Source organism: Coregonus lavaretus, assembly GCF_964263955.1.
Source record: "Coregonus lavaretus genome assembly, chromosome: 7".
NCBI classification, from domain to species: Eukaryota; Metazoa; Chordata; class Actinopteri; order Salmoniformes; family Salmonidae; genus Coregonus; species Coregonus lavaretus.
In genome coordinates, this window is record NC_139994.1 from 28424233 (window position 1) to 28437341 (window position 13109).

The 13109-nt window shown below is 42.6% G+C and overlaps 1 protein-coding gene across 2 annotated transcripts in view; it reads left to right on the top strand.

Annotated features, from left to right (window-relative positions):
* Nucleotides 1-4094: 4094 nt before the first annotated feature.
* Nucleotides 4095-13109, top strand: part of LOC311132206 (glutamate receptor ionotropic, kainate 5-like) — a gene marked incomplete at its 3' end in the record, with an annotated part of 38001 nt that continues 28986 nt past the window's right edge. For both annotated transcript variants that reach the window (XM_084165431.1, XM_084165432.1), the window contains exons 1-4: nucleotides 4095-4218; nucleotides 6658-6822; nucleotides 8164-8261; nucleotides 11245-11410. In XM_084165431.1, the coding sequence (XP_084021557.1) occupies nucleotides 4110-4218; nucleotides 6658-6822; nucleotides 8164-8261; nucleotides 11245-11410 (538 nt within the window). In that variant the 5' untranslated portion in view covers nucleotides 4095-4109. The remainder of the gene's footprint in view (nucleotides 4219-6657; nucleotides 6823-8163; nucleotides 8262-11244; nucleotides 11411-13109) is intronic.

The following is a 13109-nucleotide window of genomic DNA, read 5'->3' on the forward strand; positions in this document are numbered from 1 at the left end:
CGACGTCCACGTCTTTGGCGCCCGGGGAACAGTGGATTAACCTCCTTGCTCACTGTAGAGTATAACTCCATAGAGCAAAATATCCTCTCATAGCTCGGGGGCCATTTTGTTTAATTTTAGCAGCACTCTGATTAACTCATATTTGACTTAGCATGGCTCTACTTTCTATAGGATCAGTGGATGGTGAAGGCCCTAGGGGTGTTAGACTGTCATTTGGCTCACTGCTGACAGTGAAAGACTGGCAGAGAGCCTACAGCTGCAGGGGGAGAGGGGATGCTGATATTGCGTGGTGTAGGTTAACCTAACATTTGATCCTAATTTTATAGGGGGGGTATTAATGCTTGAATTTGCAATTGCAAAACTGTGGTCAGCATTTTAATGCACCCCAAATAGTCTCTAGGAGCATCCAAATGACTAGATCAGTTAGTGTTCCCTTAATTGAATGTGTCTCTGCATGTTCTATCAGGCTTAGAGCCTACTTACTATGTGCATCCCTTGCAGTTAGCTATCTTTATTCTTTGGTCAAACCTCTGTTAAATGTACCTTAATTTGGCTCCTGAGTGGTGCAGCGGTCTAAGGCACTGCGTCTCAGTGCTAGATGCGTCACTACAGACCCTGGTTCGGTTCCAGGGTCCCGTAGGGTGGCACACTATTGGCCGAGCGTCATCTGGGGTGGCCGGGGTAGGCAGTCATTGTAAATAAGAATTTGTTCTTAACTGACTTGGTTAAATAATGGTTAAAAAATGTAATACAAATTGAATGTGTCTCTGTGTAAGGTATTTTCTTGTTATAGATTGTACTGTATATTTTTTTTTACCTGGCTTAGAATCTGTTTGATACGCACATCCCTTGTAGCTAGCTAGCTCTCTGTGTTCTTTAGCTCGTAGAATTGAGAACGTGCTCTCGGAACCAGTCAAGGTTGTGTAACAGTATGTTCAATCCTTAGAACCTTGTGTTACATGTGTAACCTTGGTCAAGTTGGACAGCAAATTAAGTACTTTTCTCAAACTTGACCAATTTGTATGGCTTTCTGTACTCTCTATATTCACATTTTATATTGCAGTTACCCTCCTACCAATATATAAAATATATCCACCCCCTCCTCTCCTTCCCATCTACCTTTCTCCCCCTCTCTCATTCTGTCTTTACTGACACTGTACTCTCACTCGTTCCCCGCTGGTGTGATGTTTCATGTGCTCATCTGCAGCTCAGCGCAGTCAGGCCACAGAGGTCAGCCCTCACCTTCACACTGTAGTAGCAGTGCCCTCTCCTCCGCCTATCCATCCCTCCCTCCCTTCTTCCCTCCCTTCCTCCATGTTTGTGATCGAGTGCTATGACAAGGATTGGAGTAGAGAAACACACCTACCACAAGAGTGAACCTGGAATGAACAGCTGAAGCAACATGGGAAAAAAGCACAGTGCATGCCTTTGATACATTTATTCATGAACTCTGTATATACAGTACAGCGTACAGTGCAGACATCTTTACATATACACAGCTGGTACCAATAGTTGAACAACCGTTTGTCGGAATGTGCAATGCATTAACAAAACAATTCAGTGTCCAGGTGGTTTTCCTTATCCATTTGTATCAGACAATGGACCACAGTTTACATGCATGAAATTCAAGAAGACACAGGGACATCAAAACCACAATTAGTGGAGTCAATGTAAACAATATAGCTAGTTGCCACCATTTACCGTCCACTACCCATTCCAAATCAATTTGGCTCACTCTGTCATTTCTGTTTGTGCCGCATGCGATGATGGTAGCCTACAGTGGCATGCTAGCTGTCGGAAGAAAGCACAGCGGAGGGGTGTGTACCTGTGTTGAACCCATCCCGCTGTTCGGAGGCAGAAATGTGTCATGTGTCTGGGGCTATATGAAAGGATTACCATGTCATTATAGCGTTTGAGTCAGCAAGACGGCTCCATAATGCTGGCAAAGCAAAACAAAACAGTCTTATCCCCCAGGAATATAATGCTAATATCCTATATTTATTGAAGGTATTAAGTCCCATTACCCAACAGACTAACAGTTGATCCGGATCTTTCCTTTGTAACATTAAGTATTTGTGGGGGCTGTCTTCCTCCACATCAGAGTAGCGAATGGCAACTTAAACTGTCTTTTACTTGAAAGATGGAGCGGAGCTAATGTTGACTCAAGCATTCGTTGAAATTGTAATTTCACCTTTTAAACATCTTCAAACTGGACCAAAAACACTTTCAAAGCAGCAGAAATAATGTGAGGTAGAATTTTATTAGGACCATATTGTTTAACACGGTAAAAAGCTATCAGATAAAATTGATAATTTTTCATTTTATTTGTAGGAAAATAACAATTGTTTCTAATCCCCTCTTGGGCAATCTGCAGTTCAAACAATAACAAAGCAGACACCCCACCACTGTTTTGGTAAACAGCTGAGGGATGGGGCTGGAGAAATGTAACCACTCTCAAATTCATAGACAGAGCTGTGGGTGCAAGTACTCACCACCGATGAGATCAACATCATAGTTTTTACCATGTTCTGTAAAACAAGCATATATGTTGGGTTCTGATGGGTACAACAGTTGAACTAAGCTCATGAGGAGTTTAGAAGTTATATTCTTTAAGAATAAATTAGCACAAATGTGTAAAAACCTGTTTTTGCTTTGTCATTATGGTGTATTGTGTATAGATCGATGACGGAAAAAAACAATTTAATCAATTTTAGAATAAGGCTCTAACCTAACAAAATGTGGAAAAAGTCAAGGGGTCTGAATACTTTCCGAAGGCACTGTATAATTAATTTAAAACTAAAAAAAAAGTATGTAGCAATCTCAGATTGCCTCTTTAAGCTAATGCACCCAGAGGTGCAGTGTTTTGTAACAGCAGACTCGCTACATGACACCACTTACAGCCTACCGGAAGCTCCTAATTAATTAGGATCATTATGTTGTTTATTTCTACCAGGCTCCATTTCCCATTTGCTCCTACAGTCTGTACTGTGTCTATTCCTACTACATTTTCTGTCACTCAGTACAGCTCTCTCTCTCTCTCTCTCTCTCTCTCTCTCTCTCTCTCTCTCTCTCTCTCTCTCTCTCTCTCTCTCTCTCTCTCTCTCTCTCTCTCTCTCTCTTCCTATAATATCAACTCAATTCTTCTTTTTTATCTATTACTGCTCATCTCACACTATCTTGCGCTCCTCAGTCTCTTGCCTTGTCAGCCTGTCCTACTCAACTCTTTCAATTTAAATTACATTTGTCATTGGCAGGAAAGATAAACATTTAGCAGGGGTAACAAATCAGACAGTTGACAAAATAACTCACTGTCCAGAGTACAGATGAAGTTATGGGATGTGATGGAACTATATTCGATTTGTTTTACCCCTTGGCTACTTCCTGTGTTCAGTTATATTGGCCCTCCCTAAATCTCACTACTGTAGTTTAATCTACTTTGAAGATTTTGACTCATTTTGTCATGCCTCCTCAGCCAATTACATTATTTTCTATACCTAAAGCTCTCTCTCTCTTTTTCTTTCCCTTTTTTTCTCTCTCTCTCTCTCTCTCTCTCTCTCTCTCTCTCTCTCTCTCTCTCTCTCTCTCTCTCTCTCTCTCTCTCTCTCTCTCTCTCTCTCTCTCTCTCTCTCTCTCTCTCTCTCTCTCTCTCTCTCTTTCTGTCTCTCTCATTGCTTCCCCTATTTCTTAATCGCTTTGTGCTCTAGAAGTTTTCCTTGAGTGACTAATTCTGGTAGCCATGTGAGTTTCTATGTGAGTGTGAACTATGTGAATGTGTGCTGCCTCCTTACCTCTGAAATACATGAAGTCCTAGGGAGAAGCTCAATTGCATACTCCTTGCGTCCACTCTCCTCGCCTCCTTCTTAAAACCTATTGGAGAAGGTCAGAGGGGAGGGACCTCTGGCTTTCTCATCCAATGGGTTTTAAGAAGGAGGCGAGGAGCGAGGACGCGAGTTCGTATGCAATTGAGATTCTCCTCTAGTCAGGTGGGTATTATGTAATTTAGCTGTTTATTATGTCATGTATATTATGTGTGTTGTAATGAGTCCTCCCGTCCAGCAGGTGGTGGACCAGGCAGCCAGAAGACCATTCTCCATGAGGAGCAGTGGAAGATGCCGGCTCTGCCAGCGCTGCTGCTGTCGATTTACTTCCTCTTCCTTTTGCTGACCATGGCCCCGCTCTCTTTCACCCAGGCTCCCGCGCTCTCCTCCGTCAGAATGGGTGGGTTTCCACTAGTTACCACTAGTGTAAAAATTATAGAAAACTAAAATTAGCTATTTGGTCTCAATTTATGGTTAGGGTTAGGGATATGGTTAGCAGTGTGGTTAGGGTTAGGTTTAAAATCACATTTTAAGAAGATCAATTGTTAAAAATAAGCACGGTTTATGACTTTGTGGCTGTGGTAACTAGTGATGACAGAATGGGTAATATGGGGATCCCACTGTCATGACCGACAAGAACAAATACTCCTCAGTGTCTTTACCCACTTTAAAAAAAATCATATGTCTTGCCGGTTTGATGAATAGGATTGTAGTTCACCATATGTACAATGAGAGTACAGTCGTGGTCAAAAGTTTTGAGAATGACACAAGTATTGGTCTTCACAAAGTTGGCTGCTTCAGTGTTTTTAGATATTTTTGTCAGATGTTACTATGGTATACTGAAGTATAATTACAAGCATTCCATAAGTGTCAAAGGCTTTTATTGACAATTACATTAAGTTTATGTAAAGAGTCAATATTTGCAGTGTTGACCCTTCTTTTTCAAGACCTCTGCAATCCGCCCTGGCATGCTGTCAATTAACTTCTGGGCCACATCCTGACTGATGGCAGCTCATTCTTGCACAATCAATGCTTGGAGTTTTTCCACCCGCCTCTTGAGGATTGACCACAAGTTCTCAATGGGATTAAGTTCTGGGGAGTTTCCTGGCCATGGACCCAAAATGTCGATGTTTTGTTCCCCGAGCCACTTAGTTATCACTTTTGCATTATGGCAAGGTGCTCCATCATGCTGGAAAAGGCATTGTTCGTCACCAAACTGTTCTTGGATGGTTGGGAGAAGTTGTTCTTGGAGGATGTGTTGGTACCATTCTTTATTCATGGCTGTGTTCTTAGGCAAAATTGTGAGTGAGCCCACTCCCTTGGCTGAGAAGCAACCCCACACATGAATGGTCTCAGGATGCTTTACTGTTGGCATGACACAGGACTGATGGTAGCGCTCACCTTGTCTTCTCCGGACAAGCCTTTTTTCCGGATGCCCCAAACAATCGGAAAGGGGATTCATCAGAGAAAATTACTTTACCCCAGTCCTCAGCAGTCCAATCCCTGTACCATTTGCAGAATATCAGTCTGTCCCTGATGTTTTTCCTGGAGAGAAGTGGCTTCCTTGCTGCCCTTCTTGACACCAGGCCATCCTCCAAAAGGCTTCGCCTCACTGTGCGTGCAGATGCACTCACACCTGCCTGCATTCCTGAGCAAGCTCTGCACTGGTGGTGCCCCGATCCCGCAGCTGAATGAACTTTAGGAGACAGTCCTGGCGCTTGCTGGACTTTCTTGGGCGCCCTGAAGCCTTCTTCAACAACAATTGAACCTCTCTCCTTGAAGTTCTTGATGATCCGATAAATGGTTGATTTAGGTGCAATCTTACTAGCAGCAATATCCATGCCTGTGAAGCCCTTTTTGTGCAAAGCAATGATGACGGCACGTGTTTCCTTGCAGGTAACCATGGTTAACAGAGGAAGAACAATGATTTCAAGCACCACCCTCCTTTTAAAGCTGTTATTCTAACTCAATCAGCATGACAGAGTGATCTCCAGCCTTGTCCTCGTCAACACTCTCACCTGTGTTAACGAGAGAATCACTGACATGATGTCAGCTGGTCCTTTTGTGGCAGGGCTGAAATGCAGTGGAAATGTTTTTTGGGGGATTAAGTTCATTTTCATGGCAAAGAGGGACTTTGCAATTAATTGCAATTCATCTGATCACTCTTCATAACACTCTGGAGTATATGCAAATTGCCATCATAAAAACTGAGGCAGCAGTTTTTATATTTAAAAAAAATAATATTTGTGTCATGCTCAAAACTTTTGACCACGACTGTACACAAAACAATACAGCACAGAAAGCTGCAGTGCAGTACAGTACAGTTTACAGTACAATAGTCTATAAATGTCTCCATGGATACTGTAAGCTAATTGAAGATCAGGAAGATAAGGCTTGGATCAGAGAATGCCTCATTCCTCAATAATTGTAATGTAAACATGTGTCATTACCATAAAGATGATATGATAATTGGCTGTGTTAATGGGTTCCTCCACTAATTGGTTAAACTATTTGCATATGTACATTTTGTTGACTTCATCGATGTGATCATCATTCAGTGATCATCCTAAATGTCAGGTGACAGGTCGTCCAATTTCCCCCCAGAATAACCTTTCCTTGAAAATGGCTGTAGTCTGTGTGATTCTCTTAGACGCATTTCATAGATGGGTTGAATGTTAGTCAAAAGGTTAGCCTTATTGGAACATAGATCAGATATACTTGTTTTGAAAGGAATGACAAAACACAACAGTGGATTTGAATCCATCCACCCCCGGGTCTGGGTTTTTCATGCTCCTTTATCTTCTCGTCTATCCTTCTATTGTTCTATTTATCCCCCCAGCGGCTATTTTGGACGACCAGTCGGTGTGTGGTCGAGGGGAGCGGCTGGCGCTGGCTCTGGCCAGGGAGAACATCAACAGTATGTTTGAGGGCCCATCCAGAGCCCACGTGGAGGTGGACATCTTCGAGCTGCAGAAGGACTCCCAGTACGAGACCACCGATACCAGTGAGTATGATCAGTACAAAGCAGTATTGTCAAATAGAGCTGGATAGACATTTTATTCACACAAATGTGACCGACAGGTTTCAAACCCAGGTCGAATCCTGGGTACTGCAAGAATGTTAGCCCGCTAAGCTAATGTGAATGCTACACCTATTGACAAATCCCACTGGGCACACACTGGTTGAACCAACGTGGGATATTCCTGGATAGACACTTAACTCATACAAATTTGATGGACTGGGTTTGAAACCCAGGTCTCCTGAGTGCCACAAGACTGTGTTAGCCATCTGAGCTAACACTAGGCATTATCTCAGAGGAGCTAACGCAAGTCTTCTGATCCCAGGCAAGGTCACTCATCACACGAGTTACACCCACAGACACTTACACAGTGCAGTGTACCACTGACAGAAGTTATTGTCTCGGAAAAGGACGACTCGACCGAGCTAAGCGTGTATGCGAGATCATTATTTTTCACAAGGTATAGCGTTTTGTACTCTCACCATCACAAAGGGAGGCAATATCCTTTTACTGCAGTGGGCTAAATCAGGGTCACACAGAGTGTTTCTTGATAGTCTTAAACAAATCTACTTTGAAACAAAAGTATACACCTCACACACATGGTTATGGGCTTGAAAAAAAAGAAGACACCTGTACCATGTCAGACATAGAGCTGAAATGTATTCCATTTTGAGTTTGCATCCCAATATTACACTTTATATACATCACAGAAGACTGAAATATAACAAAACATTTGACATCGAAACACTGGATTTTCTGTGTATTAGTTTATTTTTATTATTAATTATGAAAAATATTAATAACATTCCACCCATGAGGCCACTGGGTCTTTTGACAGCAGGAAAGGGTCTACTGTAGTGGGTCTTAACAGTTGCTCTTTAAGCAGTGAGTGATCTGCAAGCATGCACGTGCATACACACATACTGTATACACACACAGACACACATACATTGCTTATCTGTCTCGGATCTGGGAGTGCCGCACAGGTTTTTCTGGACAGAATTAGAACACTAATCTCCACTAGACAGAGTGTGGATTCAGATTGCCGTTATGGCTACAATTAATCAAAAGTGTCTGGCATTGACTCTTAATTTGATTAATCATCCAAGAACAGGACACAGACAGAACTGGACCTCATCCAAGACATTGACTCTTCCATCTCGCTCCTTACTAATTCCCCCATCTCTCTCTCGCTCCTTACTGTCTGTCTGTCTCTCTCTCTCTCTTCTCCTCTTTTCTTTCTCTCGCCCTCTATATCCCTCACCCTCTCTCTGTCGCTTTCTCTCTCTCCTTCTCTCTCTCCTCTCTATCTCCCCTCTCTCTCAGTGTGTCAGATATTGCCGAAGGGGGTGGTCTCTGTGATTGGCCCCGCGTCCAGTCCCGCCTCAGGCTCAACTGTCAGTCACATCTGTGGGGAGAAGGAGGTGAGCTAGCTATGTCCTCTAAACCATATTCACACTGCTACTCATACTATATCCCCAAACTCCCATAAACCACTACTCCACTACTTGTCTGCTTACTGGATGATTACCGATCATTGTAAGGACTGGATAGGTTTCAGCCATTTTGTTTATAACAATCCTGCTGGGGTCACCAATGCGAACATGTATACAGTGGGGAAAAAAAGTATTTAGTCAGCCACCAATTGTGCAAGTTCTCCCACTTAAAAAGATGAGAGAGGCCTGTAATTTTCATCATAGGTACACGTCAACTATGACAGACAAAATGAGAAAAAAAATCCAGAAAATCACATTGTAGGATTTTTAATGAATTTATTTGCAAATTATGGTGGAAAATAAGTATTTGGTCTGCAGAGAGCTGGGACCAAAGTAACAAAGCCTACCATCAGTAACACACTACGCCGCCAGGGACTCAAATCCTGCAGTGCCAGACGTGTCCCCCTGCTTAAGCCAGTACATGTCCAGGCCCGTCTGAAGTTTGCTAGAGTGCATTTGGATGATCCAGAAGAGGATTGGGAGAATGTCATATGGTCAGATGAAACCAAAATATAACTTTTTGCTAAAAACTCAACTCGTCGTGTTTGGAGGACAAAGAATGCTGAGTTGCATCCAAAGAACACCATACCTACTGTGAAGCATGGGGGTGGAAACATCATGCTTTGGGGCTGTTTTTCTGCAAAGGGACCAGGACGACTGATCCGTGTAAAGGAAAGAATGAATGGGGCCATGTATCGTGAGATTTTGAGTGAAAACCTCCTTCCATCAGCAAGGGCATTGAAGATGAAACGTGGCTGGGTCTTTCAGCATGACAATGATCCCAAACACACCGCCCGGGCAACGAAGGAGTGGCTTCGTAAGAAGCATTTCAAGGTCCTGGAGTGGCCTAGCCAGTCTCCAGATCTCAACCCCATAGAAAATCTTTGGAGGGAGTTGAAAGTCCGTGTTGCCCAGCGACAGCCCCAAAACATCACTGCTCTAGAGGAGATCTGCATGGAGGAATGGGCCAAAATACCAGCAACAGTGTGTGAAAACCTTGTGAAGACTTACAGAAAACGTTTGACCTGTGTCATTGCCAACAAAGGGTATATAACAAAGTATTGAGAAACTTTTGTTATTGACCAAATACTTATTTTCCACCATAATTTGCAAATAAATTCATAAAAAATCCTACAATGTGACTTTCTGGATTTTTTTTCTCATTTTGTCTGTCATAGTTGACGTGTACCTATGATGAAAATTACAGGCCTCTCTCATCTCTTTAAGTGGGAGAACTTGCACAATTGGTGGCTGACTAAATACTTTTTTTCTCCACTGTAAGTCCTTTCAGGTTAGTGGATGTGAGGGAAAGGAGACGTGCAAACAGTTCATGTTGGGACACAGCCATTGTCGCTCTAGGAAATGTCCTCTCTGATCTCTCTCCCTCGGTCATAGTTCAGTGAACTCTATAATGAGTTAACTGTTGTTCATTCAGTGTGAACCTGCATGGTCACACTTCGGTCATGCAGAGAATTGACCTGGTTAATACTCCTTCTTTCACTAGCTACGATAATGAATCACAATCTTATTCCATGGTTAGATTACAATCTCTATACATCTCTCGTCGTCTAAATCTGCAACAGGACTGATTATAATAATATAATATATATGCTGTCAATCATCTACCAATGGACATTTCTTCAGGCATTTTCACATTAGACTTTATTTCAGTACGGGGTGAGCAGCATTTAATCCCATGGGCAAAACATTTCAGACCTAGCCCCTAGGCAGGTTGAGTCAAACAGGGTTTAAAATCTCGCCCTAGGGAGAAAATGCAAATGTAAAATAATTTAGCCTGTTTGCCTTGGAGTTGTCCATGGATGAAATACCAGTATAAAAACACCTTTTGTTTTGTTGCACTTCAATTGGGTTGAATATGGACAGAGCATGATACTACTGTACAGGGTAAAAGCTTAAATGCTTAAAGGCCCAATGCAGCTGTTTTTATTTTAATATCAAATCATTTCTGGTAACAATTAAGTAATAGTTTTCCATTAAAATGGTCAAAAAGAACAAAAAATAGCTTATAAGCAAAAAACTATTTCTCAAGCAAGAATTTTGCCAGGACTGTCTGGGAGTGTTCTGGGTGGGGAGAGGGAGGGTTATGTAATCTGAAAACTAGCTGTTATTTGTCAGCGTCTGGGTGCAGTGGGGAAACGGAATCAGGCGCAGGACACAGAACTGAGAGATAAATGGCTTTACTAGAATCCAAGTAAACCATAGCAAACCCTCCACGCAGGGAAGAGCAAAACAACAGCTCAACAGACGACGTAACAAAGAACAATCACGCACACACCCAGGAGGGAAAACAGAGGTAATATAGGGAAACTAATAAGCCTAATGAGTAACAGGTGTGAACAATAAAGACAGAACTAGTGAGACACAGAAACATCGATCGGTGGCAGCTAGTACTCCGGTGACGACGACCGCCGAAGCCTGCCCGAACGAGGAGGAGGGGCAGCCTCGGCCGTATCCGTGACATTATTGGCAGATGTTTGAAACTCTCTTTGTGTTATGAACGTATATTGCCTGGTGTTGTCACCAGGCAAGCCTAAACTCCACCTATGCAAAACCTGCTGATTAGAAGGTCCTGTGTAGATTGTATTTTCAACCAGCAACTATCAGGTTATAACACTGATCAAATGTTTTCACACTTTTACAGTGTTAGTTTCATCAGCTGTTGTACAAAATGATACAAAACACAGGGAAAACATAATTTTGACTGCACTGGGCCTTTAATTTACCTCCCAGCCCGTCATCTCCCTTCCTCTTTTGCTAATTATAGTATTATACATGTATGATAATCCATCCTTTATAACACACTCACATAAAAAGGTATGAACACTTCCCTTGACCAATTCATAATGTTTAAAAGTGCATTTATAACGCCTTATGTTGCCTACTGTCTCAGATTCCTCATGTGAAGATAGGCCCGGAGGAGACGCCCAAACTCCCATACCTCCGCTTCGCCTCGGTCAGCCTCTACCCCAGCAACGAGGACCTGAGCCTGGCTATAGGGGCCATTCTCCGCTCCTTCAGCTATCCCACCGTCAGCCTCATCTGCGCCAAGGCAGAGTGTGAGTGTTCACCTCAGGGTGTCTGATACTGCATGCGTGTTCCTATACTTCCCTAATTCTATATTTCCATACTACAATACTTACGTACGCTCTTAGAAAAAAAGTGCTATCTAGAACCTAAAATGGTTATTCGGCTGTCCCCATGGGAGAACCCTTTGAAATAACTATTTTTGGTACCAGGTAGAACCCTTTAGGTTCTAGGTAGAACCCTTTTAGGTTCCGTGTAGAACCCTTTTCCACAGAGGATTCTACATGGAACCAAAAAGGGTTCTACCTGAAACCAAAAAGGGTTCTCCTATGGGGACAGCTGAAGAACCCTTTTGGAACCCTTTTTTCTAAGAGTGTACAGTCTCATTTATGCCAAGGCAGAGTATGGGTGTTCAGCTCGACTGTATTCGTGTCCTCCTATATTTCCTTTACCTCCGTATTTCCATACACAAACTTTCTACGGTTACAGTTTGATCTGCGCAAAGGTTGAGTTGAGTGCAGGGTATTTGATGCCACATTTATCATGTACTTCTATACTTTGCTTCTTGCCTATTGTTAAAGTATCACCTGTGCCAAGGCTGAGTGTGAGGTTGGAGATGCCCTGCATGCGCTGTGTTGCTTTGTGTGTTTTCCTCAAAGTGTCTGCTCACGTAATCCTTCATTTAGCCAAGAAGGTTATAGTAATACATAGCTATCCGTTGAGGTTTACGTATTGTGTATATGTTTTGACGCTTTAGGCTTGTCAACATACAGCCGATGCCCCTGAAACTTCAGCAGAGCAGCAGAACGTATCATTTTGCATTGGTCTGATGCTCCTCGTCGCAAATAATCCAACTCCAACAAAGACCCTGAACTGTACAAGTGTATTCCAGTAGCCCAGAGCTATTCGTACATCCCTCTATCACCCTCCCATTGGTCCCCCTACATCCTAGGGTCCCCTGCACACAGAGTGCAGCCGCCCAGCCAGTCCAGGCAGTGGATTAGCCCAGTTCCCCTCCAGATTGGATTATGCCTTCCACATATGAGCTGCCTCTCCACTTGACTGCTCAGGTCTGGGCCAAGGTCGGGTGTGATCATGCACTGAATGCATCTTTTTACAGGCCGCGCCGCACTCCCTCTTTATCGATCCCGCTGTTTTCCACTTGGCTGGACTGGTATGCGGTCTGTGTAATGTGCCCTCGCAAAATATGTAGTTTTTTTTTCTCTTCTTTTTAAAATCATTTTTACAGTCGGCTACACTGCCACTGTATTGGTTTCTCTATTCCCTGCTCACGGCCCAATTACAGCTACCCTATGGAGAGTTTATTGTTGCTATTATCAAGGTCATGCATGTGATTTTACTAGTCCTGGATAGTTTAACTCAGTGGTCACTGAATTTGATAAAAACGGGCAGGAAGTAAAGGTGTACTTGTCATTAATTTTAGAAAAAAGTGAAACAATTAAAAATATTCAAAAACCCTCCTTAGTTACACAGAGAATGTGAAAATCGATATTAAGAGGATCCTCTAGGCATTTAAAGTTACCATCTGGTTACCTTCTGATTACCTGTTAAATGGCATATAATATTATATATTTACCAAAGTAGTTTTAGAGTTACTACGCAGTATAATATAAAGGGGGAGGGGGACAGAGAAATAGAGCAAAATATAAGTAATCAAAATGGTAGCAGTAATCAAAATGAGTTTTGAAACAGCAATACAGTGCTATAGTA